Genomic DNA, 14630 nt, shown 5'->3' with positions numbered 1-14630 from the left:
GAGGCAGAGACACAGGAGGAGGGAGAAGCAGGCTCCATGCAGGGAGCCCAACGTGGGACTCGATCCTGGGACTCCAGGATCGCGCCCTGGGCCAAAGGCAGGTGCTAAACCGCTGAGCCACCCAGGGATCCCCCATGGGCAGTTTCAATGTCTGTGCATCTTCACCCAGAATAAGTACTTTGAAGAGAGACTGAGTTTTGGTGGTTGTCAGTATAGATGTGGTCTGATTTATAAGGAAAGAGAAGTTGTGGAAGCGTTGGGAATGTGCAGTGGATAAGCAGAGCAGTGAAAAGGGAAGTATGATGAAGCCTATTAGGATGAGGTCTGGTAAATGAAATGTGAATAAGGAAGGGGTGTCAGGATTTGGAGATACAAGAAAAAATATAGAAAGTATCTAAATGATGCTGGGAATAATACTTAGCCTATAAGTAATAATGTGTATACAATATTATTAAGATGTCATCTTTTTAAAAAGGTATCATAAGCATCAATCTCCTAAATACTGAACAGATCATTCACACTGTATTTAGGTGAAGGCAAGAAAGGAAATCTGAAAATAAAAAAACACAGGGGATCTCAAGCTGATTCAGATTTAAGAAATAAGATAGGAAGCTATAGGAGAAAAAAAATCTCTATGTATCTATTTTCACTGTTTCTAGGTAAAATCCTTTTCAGGCGCTTCTCTGTTTTCTGCCAACTATGTATTTCTGAACTCTATGGGCTTGCATTTCTTATATGGCTATCTAACGAAATCCAGAAATCAGATTTGAAAAATGTAAGTCTTTGTAACTAACAAAGAAGGATGCTTGGATGGCTCAGTCAGTTAAGCGTCTGCCTTTGGCTCAGGGTCCTGGGATTGAGTCCAGACTTGGTTTGCCTGCTCAGTGGGGAGCCTGCTTCTCCCTCCCCCTCTGCCCACTCCCGCTTGTGTTCTCTTTCATGCTCTCTCTCAAATAAATTAATTAATTGAAATCTTTATTAAAAATGTATACACACACACACACACACACACACACACACACATATATATGTAATTAACAAGGAATTACAGAAAGAGATGGAGAGAAAGTCCCCCAACTTATAGCTGTGGAAGGAGAGAGAGCATTCTGCACCATAAACTACTTAAAGAATATGATTTGACAAAATATTAAATTGAGAAATCTCACAAAAAGGTAAGTCTTATTCTCTTGCAAAATATGGAGATACGGCAATCATTACCAGATTGTTCTTCTCTCAGTTGTTAAAAAATTTGTCCTTGGAACAGTTCATTTGAAGGGGTCTTGTAATATTCCCCTAATTAGAAATTATTACTACTTCTCATGAAACCAGTTCCAAAGAAGCCTTAAATCTGATTGACAGTCTTGATAATTCTTGGACCTGGCCATCATATTTTTTTTAAAGATTTTATCCACTCATTCATGAGAGACACAGAGAGAGAGGCAGAGACACAGGCAGAGGGAGAAGCAGGCTCCTTATGCGGAGCCTGACATGGGACTCTATACCAAGACCACAGGAATAATGACCTGAGCCAAAGGCAGATGCTCAACTGCTGAGCCACCCAGGTATCCCTGGCCATCAGATTTGTAAAATTTTTATTTTAATTCCAATGTAATTAACATAAAGTGTTACACAAAATAGTAATTCAGCAATTCGATACTGGCCATCATATTTTGATTGACATTGGAATCCCTAAACTATATAAATGCTTATAAGGTTTTATATTAAATCAGAAAAAAAAAAACCTTGGCATTCTTATTTCCTCACACACAAGCAGGTAATAAAATAACCACAGATTTTTTTACTTAAATAAAGATTTTGAGAGCTTTGTCTCATTTAAATTCACTCCAGGTATTATGTAATGGGGAAAAAAAAGATATCCATAGTAACAAACACATTGGTACACCATATAAGAGTTTTTTAAAAGTGTAAGAAAATTCCTATTGGAAGAACATTAAATAAGATATAAGTGGGTAAAATCTCTGTTCTCCCAAAATTAATCTGCATTTTCAATGCATTTCTTCTTTTTTCCCTCAAGTTTTTTGTTTAAATTCCAGTTAGTTATCATATATGGTAAAATTGGTTTCAGGTGTAGAATTTAGTGATTCATCACTTACAAATAACACCCAGTGCATTTCTAATCAGAGATTCCAGTGAACTTGGGAAGGAGGGGGGTGGGGGATCTTCTTGAGTTGATTCTAAAATTCACCCTCAATGAGTCATCAGGATGGTGCTACCTCTGAACTTTCTCTTCTTTTCTGTAACCCCTTTGATTGCAAAAGAAAATCTAGTACATAGACAGGTAAAGGCACTGTATGATTAAAGTGGTGGTTCAATCACAATGTAATAGTGTAGAGAATATTTTTTAAATTCCCACCTCACATGAAAGCAGAGAGGAAAAACTCATGGAATTATAGATGTAAACATAAAAAATGATAGGTATTTCGGGATCCCTGGGTGGCGCAGCGGTTTGGCGCCTGCCTTTGGCCCAGGGCGCGATCCTGGAGACCCGGGATCGAATCCCACGTCGGGCTCCCGGTGCATGGAGCCTGCTTCTCCCTCTGCCTGTGTCTCTGCCTCTCTCTCTTTCTCTCTGTGACTATCATAAATAAATAAAAAATTAAAAAAATGATAGGTATTTCAAACATGGAACAATGTTTTTAAAATCTTCAGGTAAAATGGCTGTTATAAAAGCAATGGGAAACCCAAGAGCCAGAGAGAAAAAAAGCTGACAAATTTGACTACTTAAAAATTTATAACATCTCTAGGACAAAAGAGTCCATTAACAAGCCTAAAAGGAAAATATAATAGGAGGGTCCTCATAGTTCAGTTAAACATCTGACTCTTGATTTCAGCTCAGGTCATGATCTCAGGATGGTAAGTTTGAACCCCCAGTCTGCCTTCATGCTCAGTGGGGAGTTTGCTTGGGATTCTCTCTCCCTCTGCCCCTCCCCCCACTCATGCTTTCTCTTTGTCTCTAAAATAATCTTTAAACAAACAAATAAACAAAAGGAAAGGAAAACAAATGGGACAGCATATTAGCAACATATATAATGTGGATTTAATGTATATACCAGATAAGCTTTTTTATATCCATTCAGCAATGTAAGAAAAAGACAACCACCACAATAGGAAGCTGACACGACACTCTGTGACAAAGACTTCAATGAAGAAGAAAAACAAATGACCAATAACAAATGAAAAATGCTCAATCACCCTCAAAATGAAGACTGGTGCATGTGAAAGCACCAAATAAGACTATATATAGCTCAGTTAGAATGTTAAATGTTTTTACTGCTTAGGTATGATACATTAATTTTAAAAAGCAAGAAAGGGAAAAGTGTATAGAATTACCATATTAAGATAAATAAAAATATATTCCAAACTGACTTAATACATGCAGAGAAAAATTCTGCAAAGACATATACCAATGTTTATAAGAAAGATATTTTAAAATCAGAATAAAACACAATATCAAGATATGACCATTTTGGAAAAAAATAGTTGCTTTAAAAGGCATTCATTTAAAAAAAAGGCATTCATTTTTTTTGTCTTATGAAAGGCATAGAAAATAATGATAAATTATAGCATTAAAAAAACACTGCATTTGTGACATAAAAATCAAGTAAATTCTTTTTCATTCTTACTTATTTTCTCATTGTGTTTTCCCGAAGTAGGATTGTTTCCAATATCCATGGTATCTAGAAAGTAATAGGTGGTGGTCATATAGCTGTAATTTAGAAATAAAAATTACAAATCTTATGACAATTCAGACTGCAGAAGGCTTGAGTTTATAATGATCTGAGTATCATTTCTCTGTCTTCCTTCTAAAGGAAACAGACAGGGACTGAATTGATATCTAAGGTCCTTTATTTCTCTGGGACTTTAAAAAGGCTCTTAATTTCTTAAGTACATCAGTTTCTTCATTCATGAAACAAGAATAGCAACTGTTATCCTGTTCAGGCTTTAAATTTTTTATGACAATGAAATAAGATCTTATTTACAAAAGTTAATGAGAAATCACTACATTCGTCAACTATGGAAGGCATTCTTCAAAACTATATGCTGAGTTTAAGAATACTTATCTAGGGCCTTTGTTTCCTGACAGGTAACAGGACCATTTGTCTTTTGAGGCTTTTCCAAGGTTGTGACAAAGTGACACTATTATCTGAAGAACACTTGGATTTCTTCATTCCACGGACAAGGGTGGGATGTCACTATATAAATCCAATACTTTAGTAAATGAGATACTGCCATTTTTACCAGTGTGTTTCTACTAGATCATCCATGTCAATCCACCCTGTTCAACATGACTTTATAAGGATCTCTTGCCTCCCTGCCACTCCCAAAAGGCTCAGGTCAGGTAGGTGCAGAGAATGGGACTCTGGCATGGATGTACTCCTTCCTTATCAAAGTGTGTTCAGAGTCAAGTGCAGCAGGAAACAAAATCTCTGATATCAGATTCCTGACATTGTGCAGTCTAGGACCCTGTGACCCCTCAACTTCCATAACTGGTCATTCCATTGGTCAGCTGCCTGATGTCCTTGAACTCTGATCAACTACATACCCAGGGTCTGTGGTATCAGCAGAACCACCTCCACCCCAAGACCCTCAGGCAGCCTTACCCATCATGTCAGATGCTTGGCTATTCTCAGTCCTTGTTCCTTGGCCTCTTGAAATACCTTTCGAAAGGCACATGACACATGAACACTCTTCATTTCCAAGTCCTTGGGACTCTGCTCCTAAATTATGATTTGTAAAGAGTTTTCATTTGCATCTCTTCTCTTCTAATGATCCTCCCTTCCCCAAACCCTCCACTAAAAGATGTCTCAACCTCTGAAATCACTTTCTTTGTTTGCTCCCCATTGTTTTTGCCCTTCCTTTCAACCTATTTTTTCTCTTTTATCCTTTTCTCTTTGCCCTAAATCTGTATTTCTGTTCTTCTACTTTTTCTTTATATGCTTTTCCTATCCACCATTTCTGACATTTTCACATACTCTTATATTTACTTTATGTGATATTATTCTTTTCCAGAAATATTATTTTATTACATTTATATATTTGTATATATAAAATTCAATTATTAAAATAGTTTCTGTAAATATTCTGTATAAATACTATAATAAAGTAACTTTTGACAGACATATTTCCAAATGTTAGAATACAGGAAGTGAACAATTTTTTTTCACTCACTCAGTAAGTTTGCTAAACCCCTTTCATGTACCAGGCGCTGAGATGGGTGCTGATAATAATTCAGGCAGAAGACTACTGAAGCATCAATGCTTGTCAATTTTATGAACGACCAGGGAATTGACACAGAAACAAATGAGTGAATATATTGAAATATGAAGAAGTGTGTGTAAAGAAGTGTATGTAGATTCAGCAAATGAAAGTAACCACAAGGAGTTTAGTATATCTGAGCATGAAGTGAAAGAATAAGGAACATTGATAAGGATGGAGAAAGAGGCAGGAGCCCTTAGGTAAGTGGCTTTGGAGGCCCCATGAAGGAGAATTGACTCAGTCCTAAGGGAAATTAAAGGACTTTGGATGCAGTTTTGAAATATCAATTTAGCTAAATCACTTAGAATACATCTGGTGGGAAGAAGATTAGAAGGAGAACAAGATCCTGTAAATCTAGTACAATGAGAAGTGAGATAGATATGGATTAGAGCGTCAGCACTGGGAGTGGAGATTAAAGGACAGCTGGAGACATTTAAAAGGAAGACTTGATAGAGTTAGGTGATAGATGTGGTGTGTCAATTGAGGAGACAACAGTGTCATGGGTGACTCTGTGAATTTCAATTTGAAAACAATGGGGCAATTAATAGTGTATTTTAGAAACAGAATACTGGAGAAGCAGATGCTGGTTTTAGGAAGATGATGTGCTCAGTTTTGCAAGTGTTGAGTTTGAAGGTTTTGAAAGACATCTAAAGTGGGGAAGGCTAGGACCTTCAGAACCTTGGACAGAGGTCATTCTGCCATTTGGATGGATGAGTTTAGATGCTTGGAGGACGGGGCTGGGCTGGAAATGGATGCTTAGGAACTATTAAGTTGTGGATGGTGATTGAAACCATAGGAATGAGTGAAATGCCTGGACAAGGTCTCTTGTAATCTGGGTGAGTTATAGGGGACACTGATACCTGGGAGCGCCTTGCTCTGTAAAGCCACTGCTACTAAGAACCACACTTGCACCAACATTGCTTTTGTCCCATTTCAGATCCCACAATTTCTCCATCTTGCCTCTCTTCTTTTTACACTCTGCCATTTTTTATCTCATCTTTTTAACTCTTTCTCTACATGGTTCTCTGTGTGCCTCCTCTTTCTCCTCTCCATTTATTCCCGATGTATATACCCCACTCCATCAATTCTCTATGCTTCTATCCCTGAATCTCATTTTATTATTGAAGTAATCCTCTTTCTACTGTCACTTCCTTTTCCATTTTCTCTTTGCTTCCAGTCTGTTTCTCTTAATCTTATCTTGATATTTTAGCTGTTTTTACAAGTACAATTTTTGTCTTTATATTTTATCTATATTCAGCTTCATTTCATAGACTGCTACTTTCATCATGACCAAATGACTACTCTTGGCACTGACCACACTGTTGGCCACCATTACTTTTACCAATTCACTACGGGCTTTCTACATTGTAAGACTCAGCCAGTCATGGACTCTATTGCCATGTTTCTGGTACAACTTCTGAGAGTATCTTGAAAATCAACACTCTTCCCCCACAAAACCCCCCAATCTGGTGATATTTGGATTCCATTTCCATTCCACTTGAAAATACTTGAAGCATACTCAGTGAGATGTTTTTCCATTTGAAGAACCCAGCCTATCTTTTCCATTCTTTCTCCTTACATGCTCCACTCAGTGTTAACCTCCCTCCATTCAGGAACACAGCTCTTCTTTCTCTTTTGACTCCCTCAAACCTGTTGAAAGTAGTCCAAACCTTACACAATGTATGGGAGTTGTGTGCATGTGTGTCTGCATTTGCATGTACATGCAATGTTTTAGGGGGAAGGTAAGATAAAGAAAGAAGAGCTTTTCCTCTGTGCAGACAAGAAAACAAAGATAATAATAATGTAACGGCTTATATAATAGATAATAGATATCATATATAAAAGATAATAATAATGTAACGTAAGCACCAACAGGTGCTTATAGGTTGGCATCTCTTCTGACCTTCTTTCTCTATTCATCTGAGGAGCTTTGAATTCACAGGAGGACATTGAAGAGAAATAAGGAAATGACAGACTATAGACAGTGACCACTTTGATGTTGTCATGCTCATTTACATTCATGGCTCAGATGAGCTGAGAAAATACCCACTCTGATGACTACACCTTATATCCAACAAAGATGTGCTCTGTCATCTTTCCTATCTGGTCACATATCATTTTTCTCATTATTTCTTGATTTTCTGACCATTTCCCTGCTTTACACATTTCTATCACCATTACTTGATTCTATGAGCTTCTCTCCCCATTTCCCTGATTTCTCTTGTGCTCTGTGTTTTTTTTTTTCTCTTTTTCATCAATGATGTTCTTAATCTCTGTTCCTTTTTATTTCTGTATTTATCCTTTTTGGCTCTTCCCTTCCAGGTATTTTGTATTCCTTATATCTGGCACCACTCCTACCATCTTTTTTTTTCTTTATGATTTTCATTTTTATCTATCTATCTATCTATCTATCTATCTATCTATCTATCATCTATCATCTATCTATCAATCTCTATCTATCTACCTATCTAGTTGTTAAAATAAATTTTTCTTGCATCAGGCACTGATACATACTGCTGATACTATATATCAGTTCCTTTGTACCTCCTTTTTGGATTTTGATCATGGGATACAGCTCTTATATTCCTGCCTATTATATACAAGAGTCATACTTTTTGACCTTTGGCCAAATTGGTGAATTTGGTCAAATGTCTACTTCTTTATTCCAAAATAGGATGACAAGAATTAGCATGCCTAAATCTTAAGGATATCGTGATTACAAAGTAAGATCTTATCTGCCAAAGTAGTTTAAAATAACACAGTATAATCAAATTACAATATGATGGGCAACTGTCAAAAACTATACTAAAGTTTGAAAGTTGTTGATCTGACGCTTTTATTTCTGTCTGTAATTACATAGCGGAGCCAGTTGTCTTTTGAGGCTTTTACAATTACAAATGACATTAATGTCAATCAATATGCCACTATAGAAAACTAAGGTCTTAGTGTTAGTAGGCATGACAGTAGGTATTTAAAAAGATACCACCATTTTGCTATTCATTTCTTCCACAACAGCAGTATATAATTACATACATTTATTCAATAGAACTCATCCTGTTAAACATGAATTTATAATAATTTCCTGTCCCCTTCTATTTTCTAAAATGCTGAAAAGGAGTTCCCAGGATTAACTGGATACAGGTCTTCAAGGTGCTGAGAATAAAATGCATCAGGAAACAGTAGCGTTTAATTCCTGACATTCTGCAGGCCAAGGCTTGGCATCCTAATCTTCTTTACCTGACCCACTTCTTAGGACTGAGTTAGAAGATTCCTGAGATTCTTCTGCACGATGTAATTCTGAAAAGTTACCACTGCTGATCCCTGCAGAAAGAAATAAAATTTCTTAGAAGTCTCAGTCTGTGTTCTAGGAACAAATCTAGTACAAAATTCTTTAAAAGGAAAATTGGAGAGTGAAGTTAGGAGCTAGGAATACTCCTACTGCCAGGCTACCCTGTGGCTCCATCTGACCTGTTGGTCAAAGTTGCTCCAGGAACCACCCCCAGGGCTGGGCTGGGGGACAACTTTGCCATGGAAGGTACTTCCTTTTTTCACCATGTCTTACCCTTTCCGCTTGTCGGCACGTACTTCTTCTTCCAGTTCCTTTGGTTATCCAGGGAGTCTGTGGAAGCAACATTTTCTAGTTGTCAGGGCCTCTATCAACTGGGACCCTCAATAGTCTTACAGAGCAGAGCACCCTCCACTCCAGGGGTTACTTTATCTTATTTAGGCAAATGAAGAATATATTTGTATTGTATTTGTGCCATTGAACTTTTTGAGGCTTACACATTGTATCAATTAATCCAGCCCACCTAATTCAAAATGTATAATGTGAATCAATTAATTTACAAGTAATTTTATTTTAGAGGATTTAACAAAAAATTTGAGCAAAGATTTTGTAGTAAAGAAAGTTGTTACATCAAGAGTTTTAATTGCACTTACGTCTTTTCCTGTTGTTTATTCCCCAAAAAGATTTGTTTCCAATATCTGCAGAATCTAGAAAGTAAAGGAAAACACAACCAGTAATCTACAACTAAGAGCTGTGAATCTTATGACTACTTACACTGTAGACAGGATTTGGACTAGAAAGACACTATGACAATCATTTCTGTCTCTTCCCATCTAAAGGAAAAATATCACTACTAAATGGAGCGGAGAACCACAATCCTTTGGCCCCAATTGCAAAATCAAAGAAATTTTGAAAATCCGTATTTTTCCCATAAGTTTTCAGCTAACTACTTCAGCAGTGAATCTGGACTTGAGCTGTCATGAATCTATGTAAAATTTTTATTTCTCACACTTGGTGTGAATTCACCAATTTGAAAACAGACTCTTTTTTTTTTTAAGATTTTATTTATTTACTCATGAGACACACACACACACACACACACACACACACAGAAGCAGAGACACAGGCAGAGGGAAAAGCAGGCTCCATGCAGGGAGCCCGACATGGGACTCGATCCCGGGTTCCCAGGATCACGCCCTGGACTGAAGGTGGTGCAAACCACTGAGCTACCCAGGCTGCTCGAATTCACCAATTTGTTGCAGGAACATTAATATAATATATTTGAGACTCGTTGCAAGGTCATTTGTATGTATATTTGAGAGTAGGATTCTGTCCCAGATTCTGTTAGATTCTTTTTTTTGGTAATATATAGGATATGAACCACATTGTCTTTCTAACAGATTATTATTTTATGCCTGGCTTCAAAGGTTTTGAATAGAAGACTATGGATATTTGCTAGGAGTCCAGGCTGTTCTGCTTTTTCCAGTAACTTTCCATATATAATGTATAGAAGATCTTTAAATGTTTATGAGTTAGAGTTTCCCCACCTGTGGAGTAGAGAGAGCAATAGTTATCTGGCCTACCTTTCAGTTGTTATAAACACGAAAAGATATCTTATTAGTGAAGATATTTTCAAATATCGTTATATGGGCCAATGTCATATTGGAGTCTTCTGTCAAAAGTTATAAATTGAATTTGATGATAATAACTAGAAACTTTTCCCTCTGTCAATAATCAGAGTCTTTTGAATTTTGAGCAAGTTTGCAACAAAATCAAGCGATGGCAGATACCCATTTTCTCTGCTCTCTACAAAATAGGAGTGGGCAGGGGTGGAAATCATTACGTAATTCAGTACTTTGGGGTTAATAAACCTGAAAGCATGTAGTAAAAATGGCACTGCCATTCAACTAGAGCCACCTTACAAACCTGAATTTATAATGCTTTCTCTCTTTGCATTTTTCAAAATGGCCAGATGTGATCAATGCAGGGAATGAGATCCCAGTCTATGGAGGATGATCAGAGTAAAATACCCTAGAAACAAGAAAGAATTCCATACTCAGATTCCTTGTGCCTGGGAGCCTAGTGATGGTAGTCCTTACCCTCCTCATCAGGATTGCTTCTCAGTGCTGAGCTCGAGGCTCTCATGGGCTCCTCTTCCTCACTGGACTCTGAAGAGTAATCAAATCTTTTCACTGCAGAGGAAGCAAGTGTCTCTTGAAAGTCTCCGTGTATGACAAAGGAATCAAGAGGGTAAAAACTTGGGAAGCTCTAAAAACCCAAGACAAGTATACCCCCAGGACACCTTAGGACTCTGGTATGGAAGAAGGGAGATCTCCCACTTGGCTGCTTCCTTGAACCCCACTTGAAATAGGGTCCCACCCCTCTCTCATCTAAAACTCCTTGGAATGTTTACTTGAAAAAAAATTAATTCTATTGTGTTTGAACCCTTGACTTCTTTGGGTTTACTTGTTACAACCATTAGCCTAACTAATTAATACAAAAATTAAAATATAAAGCATCTTAAATTAAAACGAATTTATAGTTTACTTTGAAGGATATGGCAAAGAATTAGAATGAATCTTTTGTAGAAAATGCTGTTCATTTGTAACCACGAAGAGTTTTTATTTGCCCTTACCTACTTTCCAAGCTCCTTCTTGGGAGATAGGTGATTTTCTGAAATCCACGGGGTCTATAAAATAAAAGGGAAGAGACAATTGTTTGTTTGCAATAGTCTTACAAATTCTGTGACAATTCACCGGGCTTGCAATCACAATAATATTTTTATGATGATTTTTCTCTCTTTCCTTCAATTGAATCCAGTTCTGGTGGCTTGGGATATAATGATGGGCTCCTGCTTGGCTCTTCTTTTCACTTTCCATGTCAATTTGTAAGTGGCTCTTCCACATTATTAGCCACAGCTGCCTTATCTATAAAGCTGGATAACATAGTTACTCTGTCTTCCTGTTAAGGTTTTTATGAAAATAAAATAAAACTTTATTTACAAAAGCTCTTTAAGAAATCACAATATAAACCAATGGTTTAAGTAATTTGGGTTTGAGAATAGCTGATCAGAGATCATTTTCCCATCAATAATTAGACAGCAGCACAAATTGTTCTTTGAAGGCTTTCTAAGTTTGGGATTAATGACAATATTGTCAACAAGTAGAAGAATACTGTAGTTACTATGTTGGATAGAATATAAAGCATATCGGTAGAGAATAAATACATTATTTCAACTCTTTAGCATTAATACATGATAGTGTTTAGTAAAAGTTTGTCATTTTTACCAGCATATTTTTGCTACATTTTCTATATATCAATCAAGTGGGCCCATGCTGTTAAACAACAATTTATAATGCCTTCCTGCCTCCTTCCACACTTCCCAGTAGGGCCAGAGAAACTAAATGCAGAAAATAGTTCCTGGAAGTAATAGAACCAAGGCATATAGAGCATGCTCAAAACAAGATTCATCAGGAAAACAGATCTCGGGATTTCGACTCTGTGTATTTGTCATCCAGGGTTGCAATCCTAATGTTCTTACTTAGTGTAATCTGAAGTCGTGAGCAGGTAACTTCTTGGGACTCTCCTCTCTCACTTGATTCTAATGAGTCAAGGTTATTGGTCACTGCACAAAGGAATAGGACTTTTTAGGGGTCTCAGTGTGTGACAATGAGGCTTTGTAGAAGACCTTGGAACACTGATGTGATTGTGTTTCCTCTAGAAAACAAGGATAACAATGTCTGGTCTGCTTACCCCTTAAGATTCTTGTAAATTAAAAAGTAAGGTTTTATTTGCAAAAATCCTTGGAAAAATCATTATATATGCCATGGGTTGCTGAAGAACTCCCAAAAACACTATGTTGGGTTTTAGAGTACTTTATCTGAGTCCTTTTTCTGCTAACACTGGATAGCCGGATGAGTTGTCCTTTGACACAATTCAGTTTGTGATCAGATGACAATATGATCTAGTAAAGTAATATTTAGCTTTCTGTTCCCTATAGAAATCACTGTATAAATCCAACACCTTATAAGCAAAGAAACTAGCTAGTTTTAAAAACAAAATCATCATTTTGGTAGCCTTTTTCTGCTATATAATCAATATATGTGTACAATGTGTATTAATAAATAGCACCTATCAATTAATAGGCTTCATTTTCAAAAAGTATATATATGTGTGTGTGTGTGTGTGTGTGTGTGTATACATATATAATGATTTTTTAGATTATTTCCCTAAAAGGTCAAGTAAAATAAATGCAGAGAATGGGATTCCAGGATAAACTGAATCTATCACACAGAATAGGCCCAAAATTAGATGCATCAAACTGTAGTTCTTAATTCAGATTCCTATAGCCAAAGCCTGCTTTCCCACAGCCTTACCAGGCCGGCTTTCCAGTGTTGATGTGGAGGCTTCTGGGAGCTCCTCTCCATCATTGGATTCTTCAGAGTCACTGCTGATCACTGCACAGAGGAGCAAAATCTTTTAGCTTCAGGGTGGGGCCAATGAGCCCACATATCAGGCAACCCTGCAATAAGAACACTAGAAAGACCTGGAAACTAAGCTAACTCAGGGCACTCTGATCTATACTTGAATGTGTGTGACTTGCAGGCTACTCCAGTCCTAAACTAAAGGTGATAGAATTCATGGACAGAGGGCAACTTTGCCCAATCTGTCAACGTTTTTCTTTCCCCACTCTCATGGGACCTCCTACCCCTGCCCTCATGCTACTCTATCTTTTATTCTCAATTTATTTCACTTCCTCTTGGCTCTGCTTCTTTCCCCTACTTTTGCCTCTCTTTCTGGCAATGGTATCTCTCTATACTTCTCTTTGTCTTCATGTGCTTCCTTCTTCATCTCCTTTCATGAATCTCTTGGCTCTCCAGTTTTTTTTTTCCCCTTTTCTTCAACTTCTACCACCATATTTTCTTTTCTTTTCTTTTTTTTTTTTGTTTTAGAAGTAGGCTCCTACACATTAATACTCAAATCTACCATTTCTGTCTTTTGGTATTTTTCTGATCACTGGGACTTTCTCCTGCTGAGCTCACTGCATATGGTACTGGTTCCTCCCCTCTCGCTTCCATCCAAGGCCAAATGGACTGCCTTAATGGGCCCTGATGACGTGTCCCAGCCCCTTGCCTGGAACTGGTGACTCACATTACTCACTCTTTCAATCAGCATTACCTATTATGTCAGATGCCTGGTTATAGTTAGTCCTTGCTTGGGCTTGCTGTTCAACTGTCGAGTTAAAGAATGGCTTTTCCTTCTTTATATCCACCAGATATACCGAACAGGAATTCATTTGGATTCCATGATTGGGTAGCTCTGCTCCTGGATCAAATTGTAATGAATGGAGAATTTTCATTTGTCTCCCCCAAAGGGAATAAACACCCTTCACTACTATTGATAAGTCCTGTTCCCTGTAAATCCACCGAAGGGGTGAAGCTTCCCCTCTCTCCGACCTCTTTCCTATCCTGCTGCTTAACTGTGTCCCTTCATCTGTGCCTTTCTGGACTCTGGGTTTTGGGGGGGTTTGTTTTTGTTTTCTCTTCTCATCCTTTGATGAATTATTTGTTGCTCTTTTGTTTTTAAAGATTTATTTATTTGTTTTAGCAGGGAGGAGCAGAGGAAGAGAGAATATTAAGCAGACTCCACCCTGAGCATGGAACCCAATGGGGGGCTCTATCTCACAATGCTGACATGATGAGCCAAGCAAAACCAAGAGTTGTATGCCTAACTGGCTGAGCCACCCAGGAGCCCCACTTTGTGCTCTTTTAAAAATAAAAATTATATTTTCAGTATAATGTACATAGATAAAAATGGGTAAATCATAAATTTTGAATCATCACAAAGTGAGCATATCTGGGTAATTGTCACCGTGATCAAGAAATAGAAGATTACTTATACCATGGAAACCTCTTAGTGATGCCTCCCACTAACTGTCTCCATCACGTAACTCATGTTAACCACCACTTGATTTTTAATACTATTGATGATTAATTTTGCCAGTTCTGAAATACACGTTTGTATAAATGGAATCATGCCCCTCTCTCTTACTTGCTCTTTATCTGTC

At 37.4% G+C, this 14630-nt stretch overlaps 1 protein-coding gene across 10 annotated transcripts in view; it reads right to left on the bottom strand.

Annotated features, from left to right (window-relative positions):
* SP100 (SP100 nuclear antigen) overlaps positions 1–14630 on the bottom strand; it is a 97716-nt gene that overhangs the window by 38077 nt on the left and 45009 nt on the right. For all 10 annotated transcript variants that reach the window (XM_035718079.2, XM_049101139.1, XM_049101142.1 and 7 more), the window contains 9 exons: positions 13742–13888; positions 12940–13020; positions 11199–11252; positions 10663–10755; positions 9217–9270; positions 8840–8896; positions 8515–8598; positions 4623–4739; positions 3645–3698 (listed from right to left, as the gene is read on the bottom strand). In XM_035718079.2, the coding sequence (XP_035573972.2) occupies positions 3645–3698; positions 4623–4739; positions 8515–8598; positions 8840–8896; positions 9217–9270; positions 10663–10755; positions 11199–11252; positions 12940–13020; positions 13742–13888 (741 nt within the window). The remainder of the gene's footprint in view (positions 1–3644; positions 3699–4622; positions 4740–8514; positions 8599–8839; positions 8897–9216; positions 9271–10662; positions 10756–11198; positions 11253–12939; positions 13021–13741; positions 13889–14630) is intronic.

The sequence above is a fragment of the Canis lupus genome, chromosome 25 (genome assembly GCF_003254725.2).
Source record: "Canis lupus dingo isolate Sandy chromosome 25, ASM325472v2, whole genome shotgun sequence".
NCBI lineage: Eukaryota > Metazoa > Chordata > Mammalia > Carnivora > Canidae > Canis > Canis lupus.
This window is presented reverse-complemented; position numbering and strand designations above follow the sequence as displayed.